This window comes from Dasypus novemcinctus, chromosome 2 (genome assembly GCF_030445035.2).
Source record: "Dasypus novemcinctus isolate mDasNov1 chromosome 2, mDasNov1.1.hap2, whole genome shotgun sequence".
In the NCBI taxonomy this organism is placed as follows: Eukaryota; Metazoa; Chordata; class Mammalia; order Cingulata; family Dasypodidae; genus Dasypus; species Dasypus novemcinctus.
In genome coordinates, this window is record NC_080674.1 from 150,238,242 (window position 1) to 150,266,094 (window position 27,853).

The 27,853-nt window shown below is 39.5% G+C and overlaps 1 protein-coding gene across 2 annotated transcripts in view; it reads left to right on the top strand.

Annotated features, from left to right (window-relative positions):
* The first annotated feature begins 1,582 nt into the window (after positions 1-1,582).
* The window catches only part of NDFIP1 (Nedd4 family interacting protein 1), a 53,467-nt gene continuing 27,196 nt past the window's right edge, over positions 1,583-27,853 (top strand). The window contains exons 1-2 of one of the 2 annotated variants that reach the window (XM_004452614.4): positions 1,583-1,905; positions 23,405-23,510. In XM_004452614.4, coding sequence (XP_004452671.1) covers positions 1,843-1,905; positions 23,405-23,510 — 169 coding nt within the window. In that variant the 5' untranslated portion in view covers positions 1,583-1,842. The remainder of the gene's footprint in view (positions 1,906-23,404; positions 23,511-27,853) is intronic. The other variant, XM_071210348.1, reaches the window with a different exon arrangement.

Genomic DNA, 27,853 nt, shown 5'->3' on the forward strand with positions numbered 1-27,853 from the left:
TTAGAACTTTTTTCTTATATAAAACTAAAAGCATAATGTTATGTTTGGAATGATTCACTTGATCTTGTTATATTTAAAGGTCGTTTTCCTGGATTAAAAACAATAACTAAGGGACCAAGCAAGGAGGGGGAAAATAAGAGTCTTGAGGATACCACTATGAGGCCTCTCAGCTTGCCATGGTGCTGGATTTGTTCACTCTCCCAGCACGTAAATATGTGAGGTTAGCAACTTAGAAATAGGGACAGATATGTAGAACTTTGGATACTGATAGAGAATTCAAGGAAGGAAGATGAATAACTAGAATATTTGTTGATTACATTTGTTCCTATACTCAGAAACCTCAGAGTGAGTTCAAACCATAGCTATGTTTTAAAATATGTAGTTAACTAAACTCAAAAATTAGAAGCTAAAACAATAATTTCAATACCAACTCTAGACTACTAACTTGCAAAGGCAATCAAGAAGAAATAGGACTTGCAACAAGCTTCAAAGATCAAGTTATTTTCTTTATTGGACTTGTGGATAGAAACAATTCCAGATGGCTAGGTGTGATGGAAAGAACACCTTCTATAGAACAAGTAGTAGTAGATGCTGTGACTGGTAGCAAAAGGTTTAAAAGACAAATACCATTTTCTTCATAAAGTTCATAGTCCTGTGATAATGGTTTAAAAAACCTGGCTTAATGGACTTGTATTCCAGCATTATGGCTTACTAGCAGTGTGACCTATTGAGATATTTTATCTCTCCAAGCATAATTTCCTCATCTGCATAATGTTCATAATTGCATCTCCTTTATGCTAGCTGTGCTTGCTTCTTTCAGTCTTCCACAAGGCAAGCTGTTCTGGGTTAGGCCCATGTTCCATTGCCTGGAAAGTTCTGGCTTACATGCCACTTTCTCAGAGAGCTTTGGCTCAGAAAGTATGGCCCCTGTATCCACCAATGAGACTGTTAAAAAACACTATTGGGCTATATAAACATGAAGATGCTATTATTATCATCCAACTAAGTAAGTCTTTGAAATCTCAGGGTCTTCTGAGTTCCCCAGGTCAACCTTTTTCTGTGCCAGACCAGATAATATGTATTTTAGGCTTTGGGGGCCATACTAAACACACGAGAGCTGCTGTGTTCCAATAAAACTTTATTTAGGGGCACTAAATTTTGAATTTCACGTAGTTTTCATGATCACGACAGTGGACCTGATTTGGTCCCGGCGCCATCAATGGCTGGCCTCTGATCTGTAAGGATGGTAAATCAGCACGATGATAAGAACTAAGGTTCTGTGGCCACATACCAGGGATTAGATCTCTACCGTACAAGACTGTCAACCTCTCCGGGCTCCAACGATCTCCTCCAAAATGGGATAGCAGCTTCTATGGCAAGGGGTTGTGATGAGGGTTGGATAAGTAAACGTAAAGGAAGCACAGTGCCGCCCTTTCTGTGGGATGGCCTGTTAGTAATTAGTTATTAGTGGAATCTAATCCAACAGCTCACCCTCCGCGGTGTGAGATAGAGGGACGCACACCAACCCGGGCTGGGGCGCCGCGCGGTGGCACGGGGCGAGGTCGGGCCTGGCGGCGGGAGGGCGGCGGTGGTTGGAGCCGGGGGCGGGGCGCAGCGGCGGCGTCGTCGTCCCCGCCTCCTCCCCGGGGACCGCGTCTGAGCCTAGGCGGCGGCGGCGGCAGCACCGTTCGCAGCCGGAGGAGAGCGTCTCGCCCCGGAGCGGCGGCGGCCTTCAAGACCCACCCTAGGCGCGTCCCCCTCGGCCTCCCGACCTCCCAGGCCGCAGTGCCCGCGTCCGTTCTGCCTGCTCTCTCGCCCTCCTTCCCTGCGTCCGGCTGCGCCATGGCGTTGGCTGCGGCGGCGCTGGCGGCGGTCGAGCCGGCCTGCGGCAGCCGGTACCAGCAGGTGAGCAGCGCCCGGGACCCGCCCCGGCCCCCGCCGCAATCCTCTGACGGCCGCCTCGGGCCGCGCCGGCCCGGTGTGTGGCGAACGCGACGCCGGGGCTTGGCAGGCCGCGCCGGGCCTGGGCTGGTCTTCAGGCTCCGGGCTCAGAGCCGAGGCCGCCCCGGGCCAGGCCCGTTCTTTGGGGACCTGGGGCGGGACCCGTGCTGTAGAAAAACCTCCTCCGGGCCTCAGAGACCACATTGCCCAGAGCTGGCGGGTTCGTGAGTGAGAACTGCGACCCTCAGGAGGCATCGACCTCGTTTTCCCTTTTCCTCCCTTGGTTTGGTGTCACTGGAAAGAAAAAAAAAAAAAGCAAAAACGGAACCATGAAATGGAAAAGGAAGCTGGGTGGAGAGAAAAGATGAAAATCGCTGTTGCTGCCACCGACGGCTCCCTGCAGAGAGATGCGATTACTCAGGGCTTCAGAGCCTGGTCTGGGTTTGTTGAAACCCATCCCCCTCGCCTCGGATTTAAGACAAAGTCAAAAACGTAGCGAGAAAGTTCGCAGTTTGCAGTTGATTTGGAAAAGCCGATGTTTAGCTATGGTGATGCCCCAAAATGTCGAGCTACGGTGAAGGCTGCAGGACGTGTGTTTAAAATGCTTGAAAGTGACATTTTAAGAGATGCAGTAGCATAGCTGGGGGAAATGCAGAGGGGATGATTGGCCTATTATTTCGGATATGCTTTATAAATTGAGGCCTTAGGGAAAACAGCTGCTTGGGTTTTTTGTTTTTTTTTTTTCTTCACTACTGACTGTAGCCGGGTTTCCCCCGAGATTTAGAGGGAATTGCTGCATGGTTTTTAAAGGTATTTATTCCAACACAGCGACATTGTGGGAGTCGAGCCCGGTATAACATGTTGATTTGGAACCGCAAATAATGGGTTGCTTTTTTTCACGTTTCAAATGCTTTCGTTATAATTGCCTACAAGTATCAATCATACTTATATGAAGTCAAAGGTCCTATCTTAGATCATCAACAATATTATATTTTAGAAATAAGAGAGACCAATACGATTAAAACGTAGATTAACCGTGGTGCGGCTAGTTACTGGTTTGTTTTGCTGTCATCAGCTGTGTCTTGTAATTTCCCCCTCCCATTGGCTCGGACTCACTAAATGACTGGTTGGTTTCATAAACACGCCCAAATTGTGGCAATGCAGTCTAGTCCTTAGATCTCTTCACAGCCTGGGGTCTGGCATGTGCTTTTTTGTATGACCTTGGGCAGGGCTCCGGGTTCCTCCTTGCCTTAATTAATAAAAAAAAAAAAAGACAGTTGTCACTTTGTCACCAAACTAACACATATCCCATAGTGTGATGATTGTTTCTTTTTATCCTGACTTGAATAAGGCAAACAAGCAAAAGCTGTGGGTTTTCTTTGTACTGCCATCTTCTTGAGCTATTAGGTAATGCTGACATACTGATAGCATTTTTTTAAAAATTGTGTATCACAAGTATGTATACTTTTGTCTAGTACTTATAGCTTTAAACTTGTAGACTTCAGGTGTATCAGGGTCAGACCATCTTTATCGTATTCTTTTTAAAATCATTATTTTAAAAAAATCTTCAAAAACAATGAAAAAAATCCTCCTAGAAAAATTGTAATATATAGCCAACTCCCTCCCCACAAAACAACAACAGAGCCCCGAAACAAAAACCTGTCTCCTGTGGATAACCAAAGTTAATCTTTTGATGTGTATACTTGGCGGACTTACAACTCTGTAAATAGGCACAAGTATAGATCAGTATATATGTATACAGATAAGGAGAGCTAATATTGATAGAGCATTTACTATGCACGAGACATCTATCCATCATCTCATTCAATCCTCACAAAACTTCTATGAGACAGGAACTATTTATTCTCATTGTACAGGTGACAGAATCAAGACTTGGAGGCTAGGTAACTTGCTCAAGGTCTCAAAGCTGCTAAGTAGTGGATTACAAAGATACACACTAATCTACTTAAAACACAGGCTCATGGTCCAAATATAGGCAAATGCATTAACATATATACAAGTGTGTGTGTATTCTTTTTGCACCCATGCATACATATACAGGTCCCTCTTTGTACACATTGAATTTCATGGGCCCCTTGTCATACTTTCTCATACCTTTGCACATGAGCACATCTGTGTTACTCACCTATGTCCATGTGCATCATGTTCTCAAACATGTGCATTTACAGATTTGCACATATGTGTATCCATACACGCATGTACAAAGCTCACATAATAAAGGTAAGTTCATATTTTAATACTATTTTGTATTCATGATTTTCACAAAACATGTTATTACTATTTTTCTAAATCAATATTTTAAATGTCTGCATAGCATTAATTATATGACTAAACCATGCAATCAATTGCCTACTGTTCACTAAAGATGTTCCTAATTTTTTTATTCACTCAAGTTTCTTTTACATACATCTTCAGCTAATTCTTTAGTATATAATTCTAGATGTGGAAATGCTTGGTTAGAGAGTATATGCATTTTATTTTCTTTTTATTTTAAATGTTACATTAAAAAAATGAGGTCCCCATATACCCCCCACCCCCAAACCCACTCCTCCCTCATCAAAAAGTATATGTATTTTAAAGGTTTTGATTTATAGAGTGCTGGCAAATTGTCCAGGAAACCTATAGAAGCATGGTATACTTTGGTTGTCACAAAAGGCTGTTCTAGCTTATATTTAATCTAGTTAACCAAACCAAGCCAAGTACATGTGATGGAAGATTGTATGATTCAATTTTAAATGCAAACACAGTTTTGTTTTTATGATTTTTTTATTGGTAGGGCAATATGTGCACAACTTGAATTTAGCATTGTGACAGACTGCCCAGAAAGGTTTGGCTCAGAGGTTACCAGGTACTATTTTTTTTCCTTTTTGCATTTTGAAACTGAGAGTGTGTGTCCAAACTTAAGGAAGCACTGTTTCAGAAAGGTGTAGGCAGGCCCATAGCTCAGTGATGAGAAATCTGATGACATTTACTTCTGTTCATTCATTCTAGGCCCCTTTTTTTTACCTCACTGGGATGGGACCTTTGCCTATAACATGAATGTTGCCAAGTACTTTGTGAAGCATTTCTAGATATTTGGATTTGAATCCAATAAAACTGGATGATGACACTGCCTTGTAGGATTAAAAATAGACTGTGGAGGGAAGCGGACTTGGCCCAATGGATAGGGCATCTGCCTACCACATGGGAGGTCTGCAGTTCAAACTCCGTGCCTCCTTGACCCGTGTGGAGCTGGTCCATGTGCAGTGCTGATGCGTGCAAGGAGTGCCCTGCCACACAGGGGTGTCCCCTGGTAGGGGAGCCCCACGTGCAAGGAGTGCGCCCCTTAAGGAGAGCCGCCCAGCACGAAGGAAAGTGCAGCCTGCCCAGGAATGGCGCTGCATGCGTGGAGAGCTGACACAAGATCATGCAACAAAAAGAAACACAGATTCCCCATTCCGCTGATAAGGATAGAAACAGTCACAGAAGAATACACAGTGAATGGACACATAGAGCAGACAACTGGGGTGGGGGGAGGGGAGGATAAATAAATTTAAAATCTTAAAAAAAAAAAAAAAGACTGCAGAATTTTTAGTTTTGACTTCATTCTGCCTGCTAAAGAAGTTATCCTTTTGTGAGAGTCACCAGTAGGTTTGTGTTGTAGCCTGTTGACATTGTTGGGCAACTCTTGGGAATGATAGATACCTTCTTGGGTAAGTTTTCTCAGAATTGTGGAAGAACATTTTGATCAGGGAAAGAATTTCATTTCTGGCAGGCCAAACAACATTCATGATATTTAAGTGTCAGATGAAGCCATGATCATGGAGGAAGTGCTCATATGGGTATTTTTGTTTATTTCTTGTTTTTTAGTTTGAGAATTCATAATTATATCATGGAATGCCCCTTAAAATGTCAAGATTTTTAGCTTATTTTTCTGTATTTGTGGCCCATATTGTCAGTGATCTGTAAAAATATTGAGAAGATGGGTAGTATTTTTTTCTTAATGATATTTCACTTATTTACATATTTAGCTTTTGGCTATGGGAATTTCAGTCACATACAAAAATAGAACAGAATAGTAAACACACATCAGCCAGCGTTAGCACTTATCAACAAATGGCCAGTCTTCTTTCATTTATGTTCTCTGCCATCATTTTGCTGCAAATCATATCATTTCATCTGTAACTATTTCTGTGTGTACCTCTAAAAGATAATATTTTAAGCAGATATATCACGTGGGGAATAAATCATGAGAGCACAAGAATATTCACTTATGTAACTACCTTGAGTACAGTTGTGGTTCAAGAAATATTAACATTGAGATAAAGTTAAAATTATAGTTATGCCCTATACAATAGGGCAGTTTTTTCATATGTCCCAATAATGTCCTTTTGGGTATGTATTTCCTCCTCCATTTCCAGATCCAGTCCAGGAACATGCTTTGCATTTAATTGTCATTGTCTCTATGCTAGCTTTTTAAAATTGTGGAAATATATATACAACATAAAATTGCCCATCTCACCTACTTCCAAGCATACAATTCAGTGGGAATAATCCCATTCACAGTATTGTGCTACCCTCACCACAACCCATTACCAGATCTTTCCCATCACCCCAAACAACCTTGTAAATTAACATCCTAACCGTCCCCCTCTTGGCCTATAATGTTCTTCCTGGGTCTGTGAATTTGTATGTTCTAGGCATTTTGTCAAAGTGGAGTTGTACAATACCTATCCCTTTATGTCTGACTGACTTTATTCAACATGATGTCTTCAAGGTTCGTATATGTTGTAGCATGTATCAAAACCTCATGTCTTTTTATGGCTAAATAATTGAATAATATTCCATCGTGTGTGTGTACTTGTGTATATATATCAACATACACATGTGTACACACAGCACATTTTGTTTATCCATTCATCTGTTGATGGCCATTTGGCTTGTTTCTGATTCTGGGTTATTGTGAATTATGTTGCTGTAAACAGCAGGGTACAAATTCCTACTTCCAATTATTTTGTGTATATACCTAGAAGTGAGATGGCTAGGTCATATGGTAATTCTGTTTAACTCTGTGAGAAACTACCAAACTGTGATGGCTGGGGTTGTAGGTTTTTGGTAGGACAACCACAGAGATAAAGTGCCATTTTCATAACATTATCCAAGTATACATGGTATCAGCATGACTTATTGTTAATCCTGACCTTGATCACCTGGCTCAAGTATTGTTAGGTTTCTCCACTTTAAAGTTGCTTTTCCCTCTTTCCCTCTTTTCATTCTGTAGTATTTGGAAGGAAGATACTATGCACAGCCCACACTTAAGGGTTGAGAGTTGTGCCCTGTTTTGTTGAGGAAGGACATCTGAGTAAATTATTTGCAATTTTTCTGCATAGGAGCACTTTCAGTTGACCCTGGTGAACACTTGACATACTTTCATCATTATGGGTTTTTTAAATTTTTATTTTTTAAAGAACTGCCTTAATTTCTGGCAGAGGGGAGAAAAAGACAAATGGTCATAGAAGGAAATCATTGGCTTATTATAATATTATCTACTCTTGTTTGGACGGTTAAATATCTTTTATTTTATTTTCTATGTTTCAGAGTGGATTAATGTAATCCAAATGCCATTTTAGGTTTCAGATTTCACCGATAAACACTTAAGTGAGAATCTGTAGTTGTGTTTAAAAGAATCTCCACATTGGGAAGCGGGTGTGGCTCCAGCAGTTGGGCTCCCGTCTACCATATAGGAGTGTACTCTACCCAAAGCCTAACAAGCAAGCATATAAGCTTTTGTGTCCTATCTCACCCTGAGGGAGAGAGTACACAGGATTAACAGGGCTGAGCAGCCTGCAGTCAGTGTGCATCCCTGGGTTCTGGCATGGCTGTGTGACTGTCTTTCAATGTCTGTACATTAGTTCTACTGTCTTTTTAATGTAGAATATTCAATTTTCCAGATATGCCAGTTGTTTTTAGAAGATAAGATACTCCAGAAGTAACTGTGATCAAAATACTAATTTTTCTTCCTATGTATCACAGACATTTATTGGACACCTGTTTGTACCCAATACACTATGCTCAGAGTTGTATGCCAAAAAGTAAATGTTAAAATTTTCTTATTTTTAAAGACCTAAAGGTTGGAGATACCTGTTTCCCTCTGTGATTCCTACATTTTTTTAGTAATAAAAAAGTACTCTGTGTTTAGTATAATAGCATACATTTATGGAACACTACTTTGAGGCAGGAAGTGTTTAAGCTACAATTTCCTTTTAAAATTTGTATGTATAGAACCATAAGTTTCTTTTCATCTTTATTATGAAAGATACATATAAAAAGAATATATAATGTATAACATGCCACATGATAATAAATCAATCTATTTTGAAAATCCTTTTTCTGTTTCTCATACAATCTTTGCTTTTAGACCAGTCAGTAAGAGAGAGTTAGCTGTTTTTGCCTCAGTTGCTTTGTAAAGCTGTTTCTCCTTAGTTCTGTCTATGTTTAGTGGGCTTCTCATGCCAGATAGTGATGGAGATGCCACCTGCTGCTGATCACTCAAGGAGCCAACATCACTGTCCCTTTTGCAGTCACCACAGCCATCTGTGTGTGGCTACATGACCAGCCTGTAAATTTATACGATGATGTGGAGTAACATGAATACTTTAGGTAAATGTGTACTGTGAAATGAGATGGCATTGAGATTAGCTGCCATTTCTTCAGGTAGGTTTTTGTTAGAGCTATTCTTCCATGCCTGCTTTTTAGTCTACATGCATCACTCCATGATGTGGCACTCACTGTGTTGAGTACCAGGGTGAATGGGCAGTAAACTATGCATGTTGCCAGTTCACAGAGAGCTTCACAGTTTAGATTACTAATCAATTCTCTGACAGTCTCCTTTTCTCACCTTTCTGAACTTGCTGTGAAGTCTGATTTACATGTAGAAACATGCACACATCATAAAGGCACAGCTCAATGGATTTCCACAAACTGAACATGCACATTTATAAGCTAGTACCCAGGTAAAGAAATAGAGAATTGCCAGCACTCCAAAAGTTCCTTTCAAGTGCCCTTCCAGTCCTCCTACCCCGGGGTAAGTGGTTACGCTTTCTGGCTTCCAGTAAAATATTAGGTTTGGCAGTTTTTGATCTTTATATAATTGTAATCCATAGAATAAGTATTTTTGTGTCTGACTTTTGTTCAACATTATGTTTGTGAGATTCACACAGGTTGTGTATTATAGTTTATTTGTTCATCTGGCTATATAGTATTCTACTGTGTATGTATATCATCATTTAGTTATCCATTCTACTGTTGATGGGCATTCAGGTAGTATCCAGTTTGGGGCTATTATAAATAGTGTTTTGAACATCCTTGTACATCTTTTGGTGCACATGTGTCACATGGGTCATAGGATATGTATATGTTCAGCTTAGTAGATAGAATCACACAGTTTTCTAATTGGTTATAAAAATTTACACTCCCATGAGCAGAGTTTAAGAGTCCACAGAATGGAGGAATAAAAAATGGACTAGAGTAGACTTACTGATATTCTACTATAGAACTATTGTGACGAGTAATAGAAGAAATTTTAGCATCAAGGTGGAGAAAGTGGCCACAGTAGGTGCTGAGGGCAGGAAGAGGGTAGAAGAGATGTGATGTCGGGGCATTTTTGGGATTTTGAGTTGCCTTAATGATATTCCAGGGTTAGATGCTGGCCTTTATATATCCTGCCATAACCCATTGAATGTACTGGGGGAGAGTGTGAACTACAGGGTAAACTATTATCTGTGTAATTCAGCAGTGCCCAAAAATGTGTTCACTGAATACGATGAGGGTGCCACAATGATGAGGAGGGAGGTTGTTGGTGTGGGAGGAGTGGGGTGGGGGGTGGGGGGTATATAGGAACCTCTTATATTTTTTAGTGTAACATTTTTTGTGTGATGTATGTATCTTTAAAAATGTACAATTTACAAAAATGATGTGGGAAGTGGGGAGTGGGTTATATGGGAACTTAAAGTTTTTTGAATGTTTTTTAATGTAACATTTCTTGTGATCTATTAATTTAAATAAACAAACAAACTCAGTTGTGCTATTAAAAAAGAAGTTCCTTGTTCCTTGGTAGGATTTCATATTTTCTCCTTTTTCATTTTAACTATCATCTGTGGTTTTCTTTAAATTTCCCTGATGACTAATGAAGTGGAGTGTCTTTTTCAAGTTTACTAGCCATTTGTCAAATGTCTATTTAAGTCTTTTGCCCATTTTTCTGGATGTGGGTCCTTTGTCTGAAAAAGTGTTTCTTTTTCCCATTCTTTGGGTCATCTTATCAGTCTCAGTGGTGTATTTTGAATGAATACCAGTTTGTAGTTTGAGAAGCATACAAGAGTGAACATCTTCATGTCCTTGGACACAAAAAAGCAAACCATAAAGGAAGAAATTGATGGTCTGTTTTGAAGACCAGTGTATTGGTTATGCTAATGAAGCAAGTACTAGGCTAATTGTAATACAAAGGCATTTCATGGCCTTTACTCATCAGTGAGTTGGTTCCATCTATGGCTCATTATATCTATAATCAACTGAGCAGATTGACTCAGCAATGAATGATGTTTCATCCAATCAGTTGAAAGCCTTAAAAGGAGAAGTAATTTTTGCATTCAGAGACAGAATTCCCATCTCTACTTCACACAGTCAGCATCTTTTGAGGAACTCTTTTAACTCCCAAAATTATCAGCCTAAATAGTATGTGATGGCTTAAAATAATAACCAGACTTTTTAGTACATTAATGAAAATTATAAGTGTTTTAGGAACATGAGAAGGAAGAAAGGCAAAATAGTAAAAAAAATTAATGATCCTGATATGTACTAGTGCCTGATAAAATTTGGCATTGAATGAAATATTCAAACTTCTGACTATGGAAGAAGAAGGTCTTCATATGCTTTTGGCAGAAGAAAAGGCAATGGAGAGAATGGAAAGCTTGAACAATAACATTTCACATTTGTTTCTCCTCCTGTAAGTTACATATCTACATTAATAGCATTTACAGTTTTAGTACTCTTTTCCCAGTATGGGTGTATTTTAGAAAATTTGTATATATCAGTCTAATTTAATATATTACTAGATGGGCTTGTAGTTTAACAAAATAATTTTGCATTGAACTGATTTAAAAGGTTTAACTCATTTTGTAATTTTAATATTACAGTATGTAATTTGTTGTACAGTTAGGATTTTAGGATATGTATGTATATCTGTGTTTATATATCATAATGTATAGAGGTCTTAATATATATTTGTACGTGTTTATGTTGCAGCAAAGCCAGGAGTTCTGAATGACAGAGAAACCCAAAACGACACGGAGATGTGGAGGAACAGATTTATTATGCATGGGCTCAGAGGAGAGTCAGTTTCCAAATTCTGAGCCCTGTTTTTCAGTTTTCATAGGTTTATGTAGGATTTTATGTGGGATCAGTATGACTTTTGCTTATTGGCTAACATGTTCCTAGGCACAATTTTGCAAGCCGGATTATAGAAGCAGAATGCAGGTGGAAGGTTGCAGGCTGATTTACAAAAGTGGGTGGTGGGGGGTAGCCAGAGTGGTTTGTTAGATTACAGAAGTGGGGGAGAGGGGGCAGGAGTTCTTTGTTTGATTTTTTTCTGCAAGGCCATGTTTTCACAGGCTGATTTACAAAAGTGGGGGCAGGAATGGCCCGTTAGATATTTTTCTGCAAGGTTAAGCTTTTATTTCTCAACATTTATGTGTATATATGTATATGAAATCTTAATAGAGCCGCATATATTCTCTCTACCAAGTCCAGAGTCCTTTCAGCTCTATTGAGAGTTTATACATAGAAAAAAATATGTTTTAAACCCTTTTCAACATCTAAAATAATTTTTTAATAGGTGCCCTTGTAGTCCATGTTCTGTTGTGGCAACCCTGTTGTCTGCTCTCTGTGTCCATTCACTGTGTGTTCTTCTTGCATCTGCTTGCATTATCTGGCCGCCCTGGGAAACTGCGTCTCTTTTTTTTTTGTTGCATCATCTTGCTGCCTCAGCTCCTTGTGTGTGTGGTGCCACTCCTGGGTGGGCTGCGCTTTTTTCATGTGGGGTGGCTATCCTTGCAGGGCGCACTCCTTGTGCGTGGGACACCCCTATGTGGGGGCGCCCTTGCATGGCATGGCATTCCTTGTGCGCGGCAGCACTGCGCGTGGGCCAGCTTACCACATGAGTCAGGAGACCCTGGGGTTCGAACCCTGACCCTCCATATGGTAGACGGATGCTCTATCAGTTGAGCCACGTCCACTTCCCATTTTTTAATTATTTAGGAAGTACTGGGGATTGAACCCAGGACCTTGTACATGGGAAGCAGGCACTCAACCATTGAGCTACCTCTGCTCCCCAACATACTGTTTTTTTTTTCTTTTCAAAGATTTATTTTATTTATTTCTCCCTACCCCCTTACTGTTTGCATTTGCTGTGTCTTCTTTGTTTCTTTAGGAGGCACCAGAAACCAAACCCAGGACCTCTGATGTGGGAGGGAGGTGCCTAATTGCTTAAGCCACCTCCATTCCCTGCTTTGTTGTATCTTTTATGTTTTTCCTCTTGTGTTTCTTGTTGCATCATCTTGTTGCATCAGCTAGCCATGCCTGCCCGTTGTGCCAGCTTGCTGTCCTGCTCATCCTCTTTTAGGAAGCCCTGGAAACCTCTGCTCCCTGCTTTGTTGTGTCTCTTATTATGTTTTTTCTTATTGTTTCTCTTGTTATGTCTTCTTGTTGCATCAGCTTGCCGCGGTTGCCTGTCGTGCCAGCTTGTGCTCTTTAGTAGGCACCCTGAACTGCAGACCTCCCATGTGGTAGGTGGAAGCCCTGTCACTCAAGCCACATCCACTTCCCCCAACATATCGTTTTAAACAGCTCACTTCCACTTCCATGTTGATATTTTAAAGCTTTAGCATATTTTAGATTAAAACTGTATACAGGAGAGTGGATGTGGCTTAAGTGGTTGGGCACCTGCTTCCCATGTACAAGGTTCTGGGTTCAGTCCCTGTTACCTCCTAAAAACAAACAAAAGAATGAAGAAAAGACAATTCTTATTCAGGAGCAGATGTAGCTCAGTGGTTGAGCACCTGCTTCCCATGTACAAGGTCCTGGGTTTAATCCCTGGTACCTCCTAAAACAACAACAACAAAAACCTATGTAGGATTCAGAAACCAGACACAAAGTGCTACATATTGTATGACTCCATTTATATAAAATGTAAATAAAGTCAATTTATAAAGATGAAGTTAGATTAGTGGTTATATATGACTGGGGAAGGACTGCTAAAGGATGTGGAGTTTTTCTTTTTGTTCTAAAATTTTTTGTGGCAATGAATGCACAACATTGTGAGTATACTAAAAGCCATTGATTATACACTTTGGATAGATTGTATGGTGTATGAATATACCTCAATAAAACTGCTTAATAAGTAAATAAATAATTGCAAGAATAACCAGAAATAGCAACAATGTACAGAAGGGGAAGCATAGAGAGATTGAGATTTGAAGAATTTTCTTGTTTGTCTATTATTATTATTATTGAAATAATGAAAATGCTCTAATAATGATTGAAATGATGAATAACAACTATGTGGCTATACCAAATACCGTTGGTTGTACAGTTTGGATGAATTGTATGCTTTATTAATAGGTGCAATAAACTTGAATTGTTTAAAAAAACTATATACAGGATTCAAACAAGAAAGTACGTACACAAAATGCATTTACTATCTTCACATTTAAATTATGAAATAGGTTAAATATAAATTATATTTTAATGAGTCTGGTGTAGCCAATATTTTTCTATTATTTACTTTATAAACAAAAGAATGGTTGCTTCTATCCTGTTAAAGTCAAAGGGAACAGGCCAGCTGCTCAGTGTCCATTTTACTTGTCTTTGCTTAAGACTTTTAGTTCCTTCTCCAAATAGGCCCTGAAGCTACAAACTAAGCTTGGGTTTTCTTATGGGAACCAGAAGTGAACAAGAAGTGGTAATTGAGAGCGTGTGTAATTGAGAGTATGGATGCTGCCAAGCTTTTGGGAGGGATGCTACTTTTTGAAGATACTATTCAGGGACAGTAAGACTTACTGTTAACCATTTGAAAATGTTGAGCAATAGTCATCCCTTACTTCTCCAGTCTATATTAACTCATGAAGCTTCTGGACTCACCCTTAACCTGGAAGGCTTTCAGTGGTAGGTTTTGCTGAAACTGTGTGCCACAACACACAAGACCATTTGCTTGATGGTGTCTTGGTGGAGCTATTCTTCATCAATTTGTGAAGAAATTTCCTAGTATTTGCTCTCATTTCTAAGGACTAACATAAATATTGAGTGTTTTCTCTTCATCCAAACCAAGTTGTATTTATACATGTTAACAGTGATAACCACAAGATTCTTTAAATAGAAAGCTTTACAGACTGACAGTTTTTCTAGGGACATTTTCTGGAGTTAATACTTCAGAATACTCTAATACTCTAATGATTATTTTCTTCCTAGTAATCTGTTAGGCACTGACTTTTTAAAGCATTGTTGTAATTACTTTGCTTTGGTGAATTTTGATTTTTTATTGTATTTTCATTTTGGAATTTTTTTTCTTTTTTTTAAAGATAGATTTATTTATTTAAATTTCTCTCCCCTCCCCCCCACCCCCACTCCCACCCCGGTTGTCTGTTCTCTGTCTGTTTGCTGTGTCTTCTTTGTCCGCTTCTGTTGTTGTCAGCGGCTCGGGAATCTGTGTTTCTTTTTGTTGCATCATCTTGTGTCAGCTCTCCGTGTGTGCAGCACCATTCCTGGGCAGGCTGCACTTTCGCGCTGGGCGGCTCTCCTTACGGGGAGCACTCCTTGCACGTGGGGCTCCCCTACGCGGGGGACACCGCTGCGTGGCACCTCTGTGTGGCAGGGCACTCCTTGCACGCATCAGCGCTGCACATGGGCCAGCTCCACACGGGTCAAGGAGGCCCGGAGTTTGAACCGCGGACCTCCCATGTGGTAGACGGACACCCTAACCACTGGGCCAAGTCTACTGCCTCATTTTGAAATTAAGAGAACTTGCATTTATCTCTTCTTTCTAACATTCGTCTTTTTCTCTTCAGGAAAGGAGAATATTAAGGAATTTTTTACTATGATTAGTTTCCAGTTCACTGTTATTTTTCTTTGTCATTTCATCCATTCACAAATTACACTCTGTTAAATATGGAAATATTGATGCAATCAGAATCCATTCCCTCCATGTTGGAGGACTGACATTGATTCAGCAAGAGAGTAATGATTTGGTGTAATACATTTTTGGTTTTACTTTAAATTAAATTTACATTTTAGAGGTTTGCTTTTAAAAAATTTTTTTTAAATTATTATATTTTTAGACAATACATAAAGCACAGAAAATGTTACATTACAAAATATAACAGGTTCCCATATACCCCACTGCCCATACCCCCCACTCCTCCCATATAAACAAATTCTTTCATTAGTGTGGTAGATTCATTGCATTTGATGACACTGCTACACAGCATGGATTATAGTTTACGTTGTAGTTCATACTCTCTCCCAGTCCATTCAGTGGGTTATGGCAGGATATGTAATGTCCTGCATCTGTCTCTGCAGTATCATCCAGGGCAACTCCAATCCTGAAAATGCCCCATATCACACCTCATTTTCCCTCTCCTTGCCTTCGCAACTCCCATGGCACATCATGTTATAATTCTCTCCACATCAGTGTTATAATTTCTTCCATTGCTAGAGTCACAATAATTCTAGAGTAGAATACCAGTAAGTTTCCTCTAATCCATATTTTATTCCTCCATCCTGAGGACCCTTGGATGGCGATGCCCACTCTACCTCTAAATTGAGAGGGGGCTTAGATACCACATGATGATGGATGGGATTCTCCTGCTTGCAGTTGTAGACGCTTTCAGTTCCTTGGTGTGGTTGACCATCCTCACCTCCTTGTTAGTTGACCTGGGTAAGTCTTAACAAATTGGACAGTAGGTATTGCAACTCTGCTGAGGCTCAGGGCCCAGTTGGCACATGGACAGTCCAGAGATTCATGTCTCCTGGGCACACACCAACCCCAGCACCAACCACAGGTTCAGTAAAAGTGACAGAAGAGGCATGTGTAGAGAAGTCACATCTGAGTCCATCTCCATCATACTCGGGAGCACAAATTGCAATGTAGAACCCACTGGCAAGGCACAGAACTCCAGAGCCATCTGCCAGGTTTGCTTTTTTAAAACTAGAAAATACTCATCTTTTGCACACACCATAAAAGCCACTCTTTTAAAGTATACAGTTCAATGGTTTAGTATATTCACAATGTTGTATACCATCATATCATTTTCGTTGCCCTACCTATTAGCAGTCACTCCCTATTTCCCCCTTTCCACAGCCTGTGGCAACTGCTAATTATTTTCTGTCTCTAAGGATTTGCTTATTCTGGACATTTCATATCAGTGGAATAATAAAATATGAATATATGGTTTTTTGTGACTAGCTTCTTTTGCTTAGCTTAATGTTCTCAAATTTCATCTGTGTTGCAGCATATAGTACCTCATTCCTTTTTAGGGCTTGATATTCCATTGTATGTTTTGTTCATTCATCAGTTGCTGGACATTTTGGCTATTATGAACAATTCTGTGATGAACATTCATGTTCAAGTTTTTGCATGAATGTATGTTTTCAGTTCTGTTGGCTATATACCTAGGAGCAAAAGTGCTGCATCATAAGGTAATTCTGTGTTTAACTCTTAGGAACCACCAAACTTCAGCCACAGCTGCACTGTTTTATATTCCCACCAGCAATGTATGAGGATTCTACTTTTTCCATATCCTCGCCAAAACTTATTCTCCTTATTTTTTTATAGTCATTCTAGTGGTTGTGAAGTGGATCTAGTAGTTTTGATTAGCATTTCCCTAATGACCAGTGATGCTAAGCATCTGCTCATGTGCTGATTGGCCATTTGTGTATTTTCTTTGGAAAAATATCTATTAAGTCCTTGTCCACTTTTAAATTGAGCTATTTGTCTTTTTGTTGTTGAGGTTCTCTTACTTTTAAGGTAAAATTGGCAGAATTATTTATCTTATGGTAAATATAATTCCCTAATTAGTTATCAATTTAATAGAGAACTGTGCTTGAATCTAAAGAATTTGGTGATTTTAGAATAATGCAGTTACATTATATACAATTAAATTTCATAGCCCTCACAACCTTTCTGAGTAAAAAGCATTCTCAGTTGTTTACCTAAAGAAATGTACTTGTTTACTTTTTGGTAATTCGGTAATTATATTATCTAATTTGGTAGGTTGTAAAGAATGTGCAGAAATATTGGGTTCATGGTAATGAGAGGTTTAAATATTGCATTTTAAGGTGAAAGTTTTAGAAATTAACTCTAAAATTAGAAGTGGTAAGTACCATTTAAAGCTAGAGTTTAGGCATTCATCCAGGACTTTCTGAGACTTAGTGTTAGAAATTTAAAAGAAGGAACTTAAAATGTTCAAGCACTTCCTTGGCTGTTTGAATAGGACCCATCTAAGAAAAAAAATTTTTTCAGTGGTACAGATTATGCTAGCAACTTTATGATTGTTTTGGTAGTTCAGCAATGAAGCATTATTTCTCATATGTTTTTTGTGTTTGTATAAATTATGAAATATGTTGATGCCTCTCATATACAAGGTTTTATGGGTTGTTGTTTTTTTTCTTTCTGTCTCTCTTTTTGTTGTTTGGTGGGGGTTATTTTGGTTTGTTTTTAAAAATACTTGTTTTAGGAAGTGGACTTGGCCCAGTGGATAGGGCGTCCACCTACCACATGGGAGGTCCCTGGTTCAAACCCCGGGCCTCCTTGACCCATGTGGAGCTGGCCCATGCACAGTGCTGATACACACAAGGAGTGCTATGCCACGCAAGGGTGTCCCTCGCATAAGGGAGCCCCACATGCAAGGAGTGCACCCCGTAAGGAGAACCGCCCAGCACGAAAGAAAGTGCAGCTTGCCCAGAAAATGGCACTGAACACACGGAGAGCTGACACAACAAGATGACACAACAAAAAGAAACACAGATTCCTGGTGCTGCTGCTAAGGATAGAAGCGGTCACAGAAGAACACACAGTGAATGGGGGGATGGGAAGGGGAGAGAAATAAATAAAAAATAAATCTTAAAAAAAAATACTTGTTTCTTCTCCCACTCTTAGTAAATAGAGAAAATCCAAAAATACCTTTTAGGTGACTTTAGATATTGCCATCCAGTACAGTTGCAAATGTTGCCCCTCACTTAACCCTAATTCTAGCCCTGGCTCTGCTATTACTCAAAAATAGCCATTTCTAAATTGGAGACCATCTTTAGAACTACTTAGGGGAGGGTAGTAGTGATGAAGTCTTCCTCCTGTTGTGGAAACACAGTAACAATTTTAAGCCTATAGGCAGAAAAAGTATCTTTAAACTTGTTAAAATTTGTTTCTATTAGAACTAGAATTATGTATGATTTCTATACTGGGGATACTTCAAAATATTGCTTAATTAAGATGTCATCTTTTTTTTAAAAGATTTATTTTATTTATTCTCCCCCCCCCCCCCCCCCCCCCCCGTTGTCTGCTCTCTGTGTCCATTTGCTGTGTGTTCTGTTTCTACTGGCATTCTTGTCATGTGGCACTTACAAACTGTATCACTTTTTTTTGTTATGTCATCTTGCTGCATCAGCTCTCCATGTGTGTGACATCACTCCTGGGCAGGCTGTGCTTTTTTTGCGTGGGGCAGCTCTCCTTGCGGGGCACACTCATTGTGCGTGGGGCACACTCATTGTGCGTGGGTCACCCCTACACGGGGGACGCCCCTGCATGGCACGGCATTCCTTCTGCACGGCAGCACTGTGCATGGGCCAGCTCACCACACGGGTCAGGAGGCCCTAGGGGTTGAACTCTGGACCCTCCAAATGGTAGGCTGACTCTCTTATCAGTTGAGCCACCACCTCTTCCCTCATATCTTTCTAATAGCAATAGACTGTAGATATGGAAGAAGGCGATATGAAGGGGAAAAAATGTTTATTTAGATTTGCTATGTTGTATAGGCCAAATCTAGAAAACAAAATATTAGTAGCAGCATTTGGAGGTAAATATTTTTTTTTAATTGAGGGTGATAAAGTCCAAAAGGCACTATGGCAGGTTGTGATGTATCTAAAGAGAGAAAACATGCAAGAGTTTTAGGGTTCTTCTGGGGAGCCATGACAGAGTCTGCTCAGAGTATAAAGACAAGTATGGGTAATTAGGAAGGTGAGAATGAGGGCACAATCTGGGGTATGGCAAAAGAGAAAGGCAATCTGAATTTCAGATGATTAGATTATTCCTAGCTCAGTGATAGAGATGTATGTAGTTCTGTATGACTAAAACCATACAGAACTTTAAATGGCATATGTAGGTAATTGTATAATTCTGTTTGGAAAAAATGCCATTTAAATCTTAAATAGAGATGGTAAACTGATCTGATATTTTAAAAATAATTATATGACAGAAAATATCCAGTCCCAACAACTCTTTCTGTCACAGTCATGCACGTGTGTGCACTCACATACACAACATACAGAAAAGCACAGTGCACTGAGAGAGTGGAAGGTCCCACCACTTTTCAGACCTGCCTTTCAGAGTAGCCCTTATGACCAGATGTGACCTGTAAATTGACTCTCACTGACCCATTTGGTAGAAGAGACTTGGTTTCTTTCCAGTTCTAGCCCCCAAAGTGACAGTGGCATTTATTCTCTGAGAGAGCCTGAAGATCCCTGGGCCCCAGGGATGTGGTAGGGAGGGCTGCACAGGAAAGATTCCCAAGGGAAAGTAAGGGGAATCTTAATACATTTTTTAAAAAAGTTTAAACTTTATTTTGTACATTCAGTAATTGAAAATATAAACAATAATTTAAAAAATAAAACGAGAACACAGTTGAATAAAAACGTACATTTTTTCAATTAAATGTACTGGATACATAAAAATTTTTTAAAATCATGCACTGTGATACACAGTATATTTGGTTCATAGTAATGCAGTCATACAGTAAAAATACATTTTTGATGTAATCAATTGATGCCTTAGAGATGGGTCCAATCTAGTTCTAGTGCATGTGTTCCAGCCTTGTTGGGAGTACCTGACTTGTTTGGCTGTGAGAGCCAAATGAGTGACCGTAGATGCCCACAAAGCATATATAGATGTATCTTTAGAGATTCCGTTGCTTGGCAAGTGATTATTCACACAGATGGTGGGCACTACTAAACACCTCTATGAAGGTGATGGCCTTCCCTCCCTACCCACTCCATCCTTGTAGCGTTTTATTTTAAACAGCTTTCTTTTTGGACCCTAGTCTTATGACCAGCATTATAGAAACAAGCCAGAGTGTGAGACCTGTGGACTTTGTCACAGTTGTTTGGTATGACCCTAAGGTCTTTGGGATCATACCAGTATGGGAGCCCCCCCAGTCATAATGGATGTTATTTGTTTTTTAGTTGGAAATAATGTTAGTACATGATTTTAAAGTGGTGAATTTTAATGGAGGAAAAACCTTCACCTAGAAATTTGTCATTTTCCTCCCCACAGAAAAAAATGGGGTTTCTGAGAAGGTTGGAATTTCTCTGCTCTGTTGTTACTGTGTGGGATGATTAAATTTCACATTTACAGGTTGCTAGGAGATAGGCAATGTGTCTTGTAGATACTAGAATGTAAGACCTCTTTATTCTGTAGGCTTCTGTATTTCTTAGAATTGTCATACTTCCTTTCTGAAACCTAAATTATTCAGGGGTAACATGATTACTTTGACCAAGCTCAGGAAATATGAAACCGGTTAGTAATATCAAGCTAGGTTTAAGTAAAGGTCATTACTGGTTACAATATATTAAGGTAACATTCTTGAAAATTTCACATTTGTCTTTCTTTTTCTTGTTGACTGTTAGCTGCGTTGTGTGAGCTTCCCAGGCACAAGAGTGCTTAGGTGCAAGGAGGCTAAGAACGCCCTGTCTAGAGTTTGAGATAATGTTAAAACCTGTAATCCAGGTGAACCACATTGTCTCTGAAGCGCTCTTTAAATAATTCAACTGATTTGGCTCTGTTTTAGTTTGCCAAAGGGCTGCTGATGCAAAGTACCAGAAGTTTTTTGGCTCTTATAATGGGTATTTACTTGGGGTAAATGTTTATAGTTCCAAGGTCGTGAAAAGCAAACCCAGGTCACCATAAGAGGTGCTTTCTCACCAAAGTCAGCCGCCATGTGTTGAAGCAGGATGGTGGGTGATCTCTGCCAGGTCTCTTCTTTCTCTTCAGGCGTCCTCTCTCAGGCTCAGCTGCTCTGCCTTCTTCCTAATTTCAGCTGCAAGCTGGCATAGGGCTTGTCACTTTCCGGGCCTCCTATGTCAATCTTGGCTGTTCTGCTCTCTTCCCAAGCTCAAATGGCTTATCTCTCTCCCTAGGGCCTCAGCCTTATCACATGGCAGGATCAAAAATGATAGCGCTCTCTCTTATGTCTGTCTGAGTGTCCTTTTATATCAGACCAGCAAGGGGGTGGGGACTCAACCTGTGTCCCGCCTCACTGATGTAGTGCAGTAAAAAGCCCATGGCAATCTTAACAGGTAATCTAATCAGACCCCTCAGTGGAATTTAATGCGATTAAAGGTTATCACACCCAGAGGAATAGATTAGTTTACAAACAATATTTCTCTTTTTGGGATTCATAAAATAAGCCCAAATAGCCACAGTGTTCCAGAAAATTTTGACTTTACTGTAGCTATTTTACCAGTACACCCTTGTGTAAAAGAAAATTTCATCTTAGATTACAATACAATTATTTTGGGAATGCCTTAAGTTTAACATTACATTATTGGGGTTCTTTAAAAAATGTGCCCAGGTGGTAGATACTGATGAGAATTTTTCACAAGAATTCATGAATTTGCAATTGAAAGCTTTTCAGTATTAATCAGAAAATTTTTGTTGGCCTCTGATTTTGAAGCACAAAGAAATTGGAGACTGAGATGGTTAGTTAAGATGTAATAGGTTTAGGGACTCTATGTTATGACCCCTAGGCTTGCTGTGTGGTTTTTCTGTCTTGATTCAAGGTGGAGTTCTTTGTAGCAGTATGGTTTAGAGGTGTGTGTTTTACATGTGGTTCAGTTGGCTCTCTCTGTCATGATGCTGCTGATCCCCCAAATCAGTTACATCCAGAAATAGTCTGTTATTGCTTTAACAGACTGACTCCCACTCTCAGCCAACTCATCCTGTAAATGGATGTAGTCTACTGTCACACTGGAAAAATTAAACCAAGTGTCTTTATTCTATAAGGGTAACTTGGATTGACTATTCAGACTACACATGGCAGGAAGACACACTTTCAGTGTGAGTTATTTAAAATAACTGAAGCATTGCTTCTTGGACTTTTGGCTAAGATCAAGTGTAAAGTAACTGAAGGGGGAGGGGATATGACCCAAGTGGGTTGAGCCCCTGCTTCCCATGTGGGAGGTCCCGGGTTTAGTTTCTGGTGCCTCCTAAAAACAAAAAAGCAAACAAATGAAAAAACCAACTCAGGGGAGCCGATGTGACTCAGTGGTTGAGTGCTGGCTTCCCACATATGAGGTCTGGGGTTCAATCCCCGGCCCTAGTACTGCAAAAAACAAAACAAAGCAAAACAAAAAAACCTGAAGATTCGGTCAGTGAAAAGGTTGCCAAGACAGGGAAGAAGGGGACGCATTTAAAGAGGGGTTTTATTTAGATTTAGGTAAAAAATTTTTAAGTTTTTAAAAATGTCTCAGTTATTTAAGATTTAATTTCTGTGTATAAGCAGTGTTATGGTAAACCTTGGTTTGCCTGTGATTTTGTCTTTGTCTTAACAGATGTATTTCTAACTCAAAAAATTATGTGATAAAAATTCATTACAAAACATGAGAACATACATATAAAGAATAAAAAGGAAAAATTCCCCTGTAATCTTATTGCCTAGTTAGTGTTAAATTCCAGATGTCTGTCGTTACAGACTTTTCTATCATATGTGTCTTTTTCAAAACAAAAATATAATTATATGATGTGTACTCTTTGGTAACTAGCTTTTTTCATGTAACAGTTCACCATGAATGATTTATCTTCATGTCATCAAATATTTTTCATTTTTAAAAATGGCTTCTTAGTAGTCTTTTGTGAAATATACTGTTGTTTATTTAACAAGTTCCCTATCATTGGAATTTAGCTTGTTTCTAATTTTTGCTGCAGTAGCATTAATATCTACTTTTTTAATATCTTTTTTTTTTTTTGCCTCTGATTATTTCCTTAGAATAAATTCCTTGGATGAGAATACTTTGTTAAAGGATTTGCACATTTTTTAAGGCTTTTGAAACACATTGCTAGATAGCTTTTTAGAAAGGCTGTATCATTTTTCAGATTCTGATTTGTTTAGTTGGCTTTATATTTGCATTAAAATATGGCATTTTTATTTAGTTGCAGAATGAGGAAGAGCCAGGAGAACCTGAACAGGCGGGCAGCGATGCTCCTCCACCCTATAGCAGCATCTCTGCAGAGGGCAGCATCTCTGCTGAGAGTGCAGGTAAGTCATGGAGAGAGCGGATTACTGAACTCCTTAAATGCACTTATCCATAGACTTTTCTAGCATATGTCTATTGGCGTCTACCTTTGCTTTAGTTATCCTTAAGATGTCTTCAGTGTTGTTTGTTTATAGCCCTGGTTTAAAAAAAAAACTCACGGTGTTCTAAAAAACAGATAAAGCCTCATTTCAGTGTGGCTTTTTTTGGAGCTGAATTTTATTTCCAAGGACTTTTTTTGAGATGCCAGGGCTGGGGATTGAACCCAGGCGCTCTTATGTGGGAAGCTGGCACTCAACCACTGGGACACATCGGCTCCCCAGAGTTGGCATTTTAGCTTGTTTGCTTGTTGTTTGCCCTTGTTTTTAGGAGGCACCAGAGATCGAACCTGGGACCTCCCATGTGAGAAGCAGGTGCTCAACTGCTTGAATCACATCTACTCCCCTCCCTGGACTCTTAATTAATGTAAAGGAAGTACCAATTCAAGGACTCTGTATCATCTGATTTTTATTCTTTTTGTAGTCTTCTCATTTGCTGTAGGCTCTTCGTAATTCTACTACTTACAATCTGGAATGTAGTATGTTGGATGTCTTTTATACTAGTAAATTCTTAGTGAAAAAACTGTCTCCCAACTCTTTCAGCCTGTTCCTCATAGTTTAAATTACCCTGGACTCTTATTTAACCTGCAGTCTTCTTATCTTATTCATAATTATCTCTTTGGTTTTCATGTGTATGTGTGGAAGGAATGGGGAAAAGAAAGAAATATCATTGGTTAAGGACTTTTGGTAACTGGAGTTTGTCATAATCAGTTCTGTTGTAATTCCTGAAAGTTGACCAATATTCTCCATATTCTCTAAAACGGGGGTGTGGCCAGGTGCAATACATGGCCCAATGAGCTGCCATTGAACCTAGTTTACTCCCAAGGTAGATAATTATACAATTTGGAGACAGAATGCATCCCTATTAAGCCCAATCACAGTTTCAGAATCCTTTTCTTTTTTTTTTTTTTTTTTTTTTTTTAATTTTTAAATTTTTTATTGACTTTGTAATAATATTACATTAAAAATATATATGTGAGGTCCCATTCAACCCCACCCCCCCACCCCCCCTCTCCCCCCCCCCAACAACACTCGTTCCCATCATCATGACACATCCATTGGATTTGGTAAGTACATCTTTGGGCACCTCTGCACCTCATATACATTGGTTCACATCATGGCCCATACTCTCCTCTATTCCATCATGTAGGCCCTGTGAGGATTTACAATGTCCGGTGATTACCTCTGAAGCACCATCCAGGGCAGCTCCATGTCCCGAAGACGCCTCCACCTCTCATCTCTTCCTGCCTTCAGAATCCTTTTCAACACAGCACTTGGGGCAGCTATTTTCAGTTGATGTGAGATTAAGTCTATTGATAATCTCTATGATCCTGAAGCTGCCATTATAATGAGGAGGAACACTGGTCAGCTTCCCCGCTCTACCTCAATTTCTGAACCTTTACTTCTGTGTTCGAATCCTGCCCTCTCTGTATTATTGAGATTCTTTTATTTGTAAGCAGCTGAAACTAACTCTGCTTACTTAAAGTTTTGGAGGAATTCTAGGGTATCTCATAGAATCAAATAAAGAGTAGAATACCAAGATTTAGAAGAGATTACAGAATGCCATGCCCTCTTAACTCCTTTCTGCTCAGTCTGTAAGTACTGATCTTCCATCAGATATCTCCAGTGAAAACCCCAAGTGATTAATAAGAAATTGGATTCCTGTTTTATTAATGATTAAAGTCCATTACAGGTGGAGGACTTGGCCCAGTAGTTAGGGCGTCCGTCTTCCACATGGGAGGTCCAAACCCGGGGCCTCCTTGACCCGTGTGGGGCTGGCCCATGCGCAGTCCTGATGGGCACAGAGAGTGCCATGCCACGCAGGGGTGCCCCCCATAAGGAGAGCCGCCCAGTGCAAAAGAAAGTGCAGCCGGCCCAGGTATGGCACCACACACACGGAGAGCTGACACAAGATGACGCAACAAAAAGAGACACAGATTCCCATGCCACTGACAACAACAGAAGTGGACAAAGAAAATGCAGCAAACAGACACAGAGAACAGACAACCGGGGTGGGGGGGGGGGGAAGGGGAGAGAAATAAATAAATAAATCTTTAAAAAAAAAAAAAGTCCATTACATTATTTACCCAAAATCATTCAAAGGTAATTTTTTCCTGAATATATGAGTTTCTCCCTTCTTTAATTGTAAAAACTTTTAATCATTTTTAGATAGAAATCTTTCTGAAGCACATCTCAAATACATCTCTGCCTTGGTCACTAATGTCTCATATTATTTAATTTTTTTGTTTTATGACTCAGGGATTATAGTCAGAAACATTCACTGATCTGTAATACAGTGATGGCCTTATTCATTGAGATTTGTAGAACTTTTTGATTAAAGAGTAGGTCCTACATATTCCTTCTTTACTGTCACCATAAGGTAGCTTTACTTCCTTCTTACTTGTTTCTGTTAATCTGCTATAGGCTTGAACAGCAAGTAATAAAGCTTCTTAAGATAGGTATAAAGTATAAAGTAAATCATTTCTGGAGTTGGGGATTAAAGACCTCTTTCTTGAAAAAAGTCTTGGGGTTTTTGAGGCATTTCTTCTAACTACTCAGAGACCTTAGGGAAAAACGAGAAAATTTTCTGGGTCTCTCCTTGGTTGCGTCCCAACAAAGTGAAGTGTCAGGGAAATATGTTTTTAGAGTTTGTAGGTTACTCAAAAACATAAAGTTGTTTTTTTCTTTCAGGAGGTACTGGGAACTTAACCCAGGACCTCAACCACGTACATGGGAAGCAGGCGCTCAACCACTTGAGCTACATCCACTCCCCAAGAATGTTAATCTTTGAATCTTTATGAATTGGGATTTTCCTTTTTAAAATTTTCTTCCTTTTTTAAGGAAACTTCTAAAATCATCTTTCCTCCCTTTGTTGCTTATCTTGTTCGATAAATGTCTGTTTATCTGTTAGTCCATTTATGAGAAAAATTATTAGAATGGCACAAACATTGTTAGAGGGAAAAGCACAAATCATTATTTTGTATAATCATTCTCTGGGTAGTATAAGTCCTCCAGCTGTTTCATTCTGTAAAATTGCGTTGGCTCTTCTTGGTTGTCCATTTCCATATAAATTTTAGATTCAGCTTGTCAGTTTTCACCATCAAAACAAAAGAAAAAACACCTTACTGAAATTTTGTGTGACATTGAACTGAATCTATGAATCAGTTTGCAGAGAATTAGTGGCTTTCTAATATGAAAATTTCTAATCTATAAGTATGATATACCTTCCATTTATTGAGGCCCTAAGTTTTTCAGTATTTCGTAGTTTTCAATCTAGAAGTCGTGTATATCTTTTATTGGATTTATTCTTAGGTATAAATTTTTGGTATTGTAGATGGTTTCTGTATAATTTCATTTTCTATTTGTTACTAGTATGTGGAAATACAATTGATGGTTTATATTAACTGTATCCAGAAGCTGCTAAATTCATGTATTATTCTAATAGCTTGTCTGTAGATTCTCTTGGGTATTCTACATACACAATCATGTCATCTGTGACTTATGAAAGTTTCATTTTTTTCCTTTTTAATCCTAATGCCTTTTATTTATTTATTTATTTTTATTTTTATTTTTTTTAAGATTTATTTTTATTTATTTATTTCTCCTCCCGTCCCCCGGTTGTCTGCTCTCTGTGTCTATTTGCTGCGTCTTGTTTCTTTGTCCGCTTCTGTTGTCGTCAGCGGCACAGGAAGTGTGGGCAGCGCCATTCCTCGGCAGGCTGCTCCCTCCTTCGCGCTGGGCGGCTCTCCTTATGGGTGCACTCCTTGTGCGTGGGGCTCCCCTACGCGGGGGACACCCCTGTGTGGCACAGCACTCCTTGCGCGCATCAGCACTGCGCATGGGCTAGCTCCACACGGGTCAAGGAGGCCCGGGGCTTGAACCGCGGACCTCCCATGTGGTAGACGGACGCCCTAACCACTGGGCCAAAGTCCGTTTCCCCCTAATGCCTTTTATGTCTTTTTCTTTCCATGTTTCACCAACTAGAGTCTCAGAGATAATTTTGATAAGTGGTGATAATGAACATCTTTAGCTCATTCTCTAATCTCAGGAGAGAAAATTTTTTTGTTTACTGTCAGGTTTTCAGAGAGATTCATTATCAGATTAAGGAAGGGTTTTTTTATTCCTAATTTGCTAAGTGTTTTTATTTTTAGTGGGTGTTGAGTTTTATCAAATGCTTTTCCTATGTCAAAATGATAAAATTTTATCCCTTTTTCTGTTTATGAGGTAAATTATGTTGGTTGATAATTTCT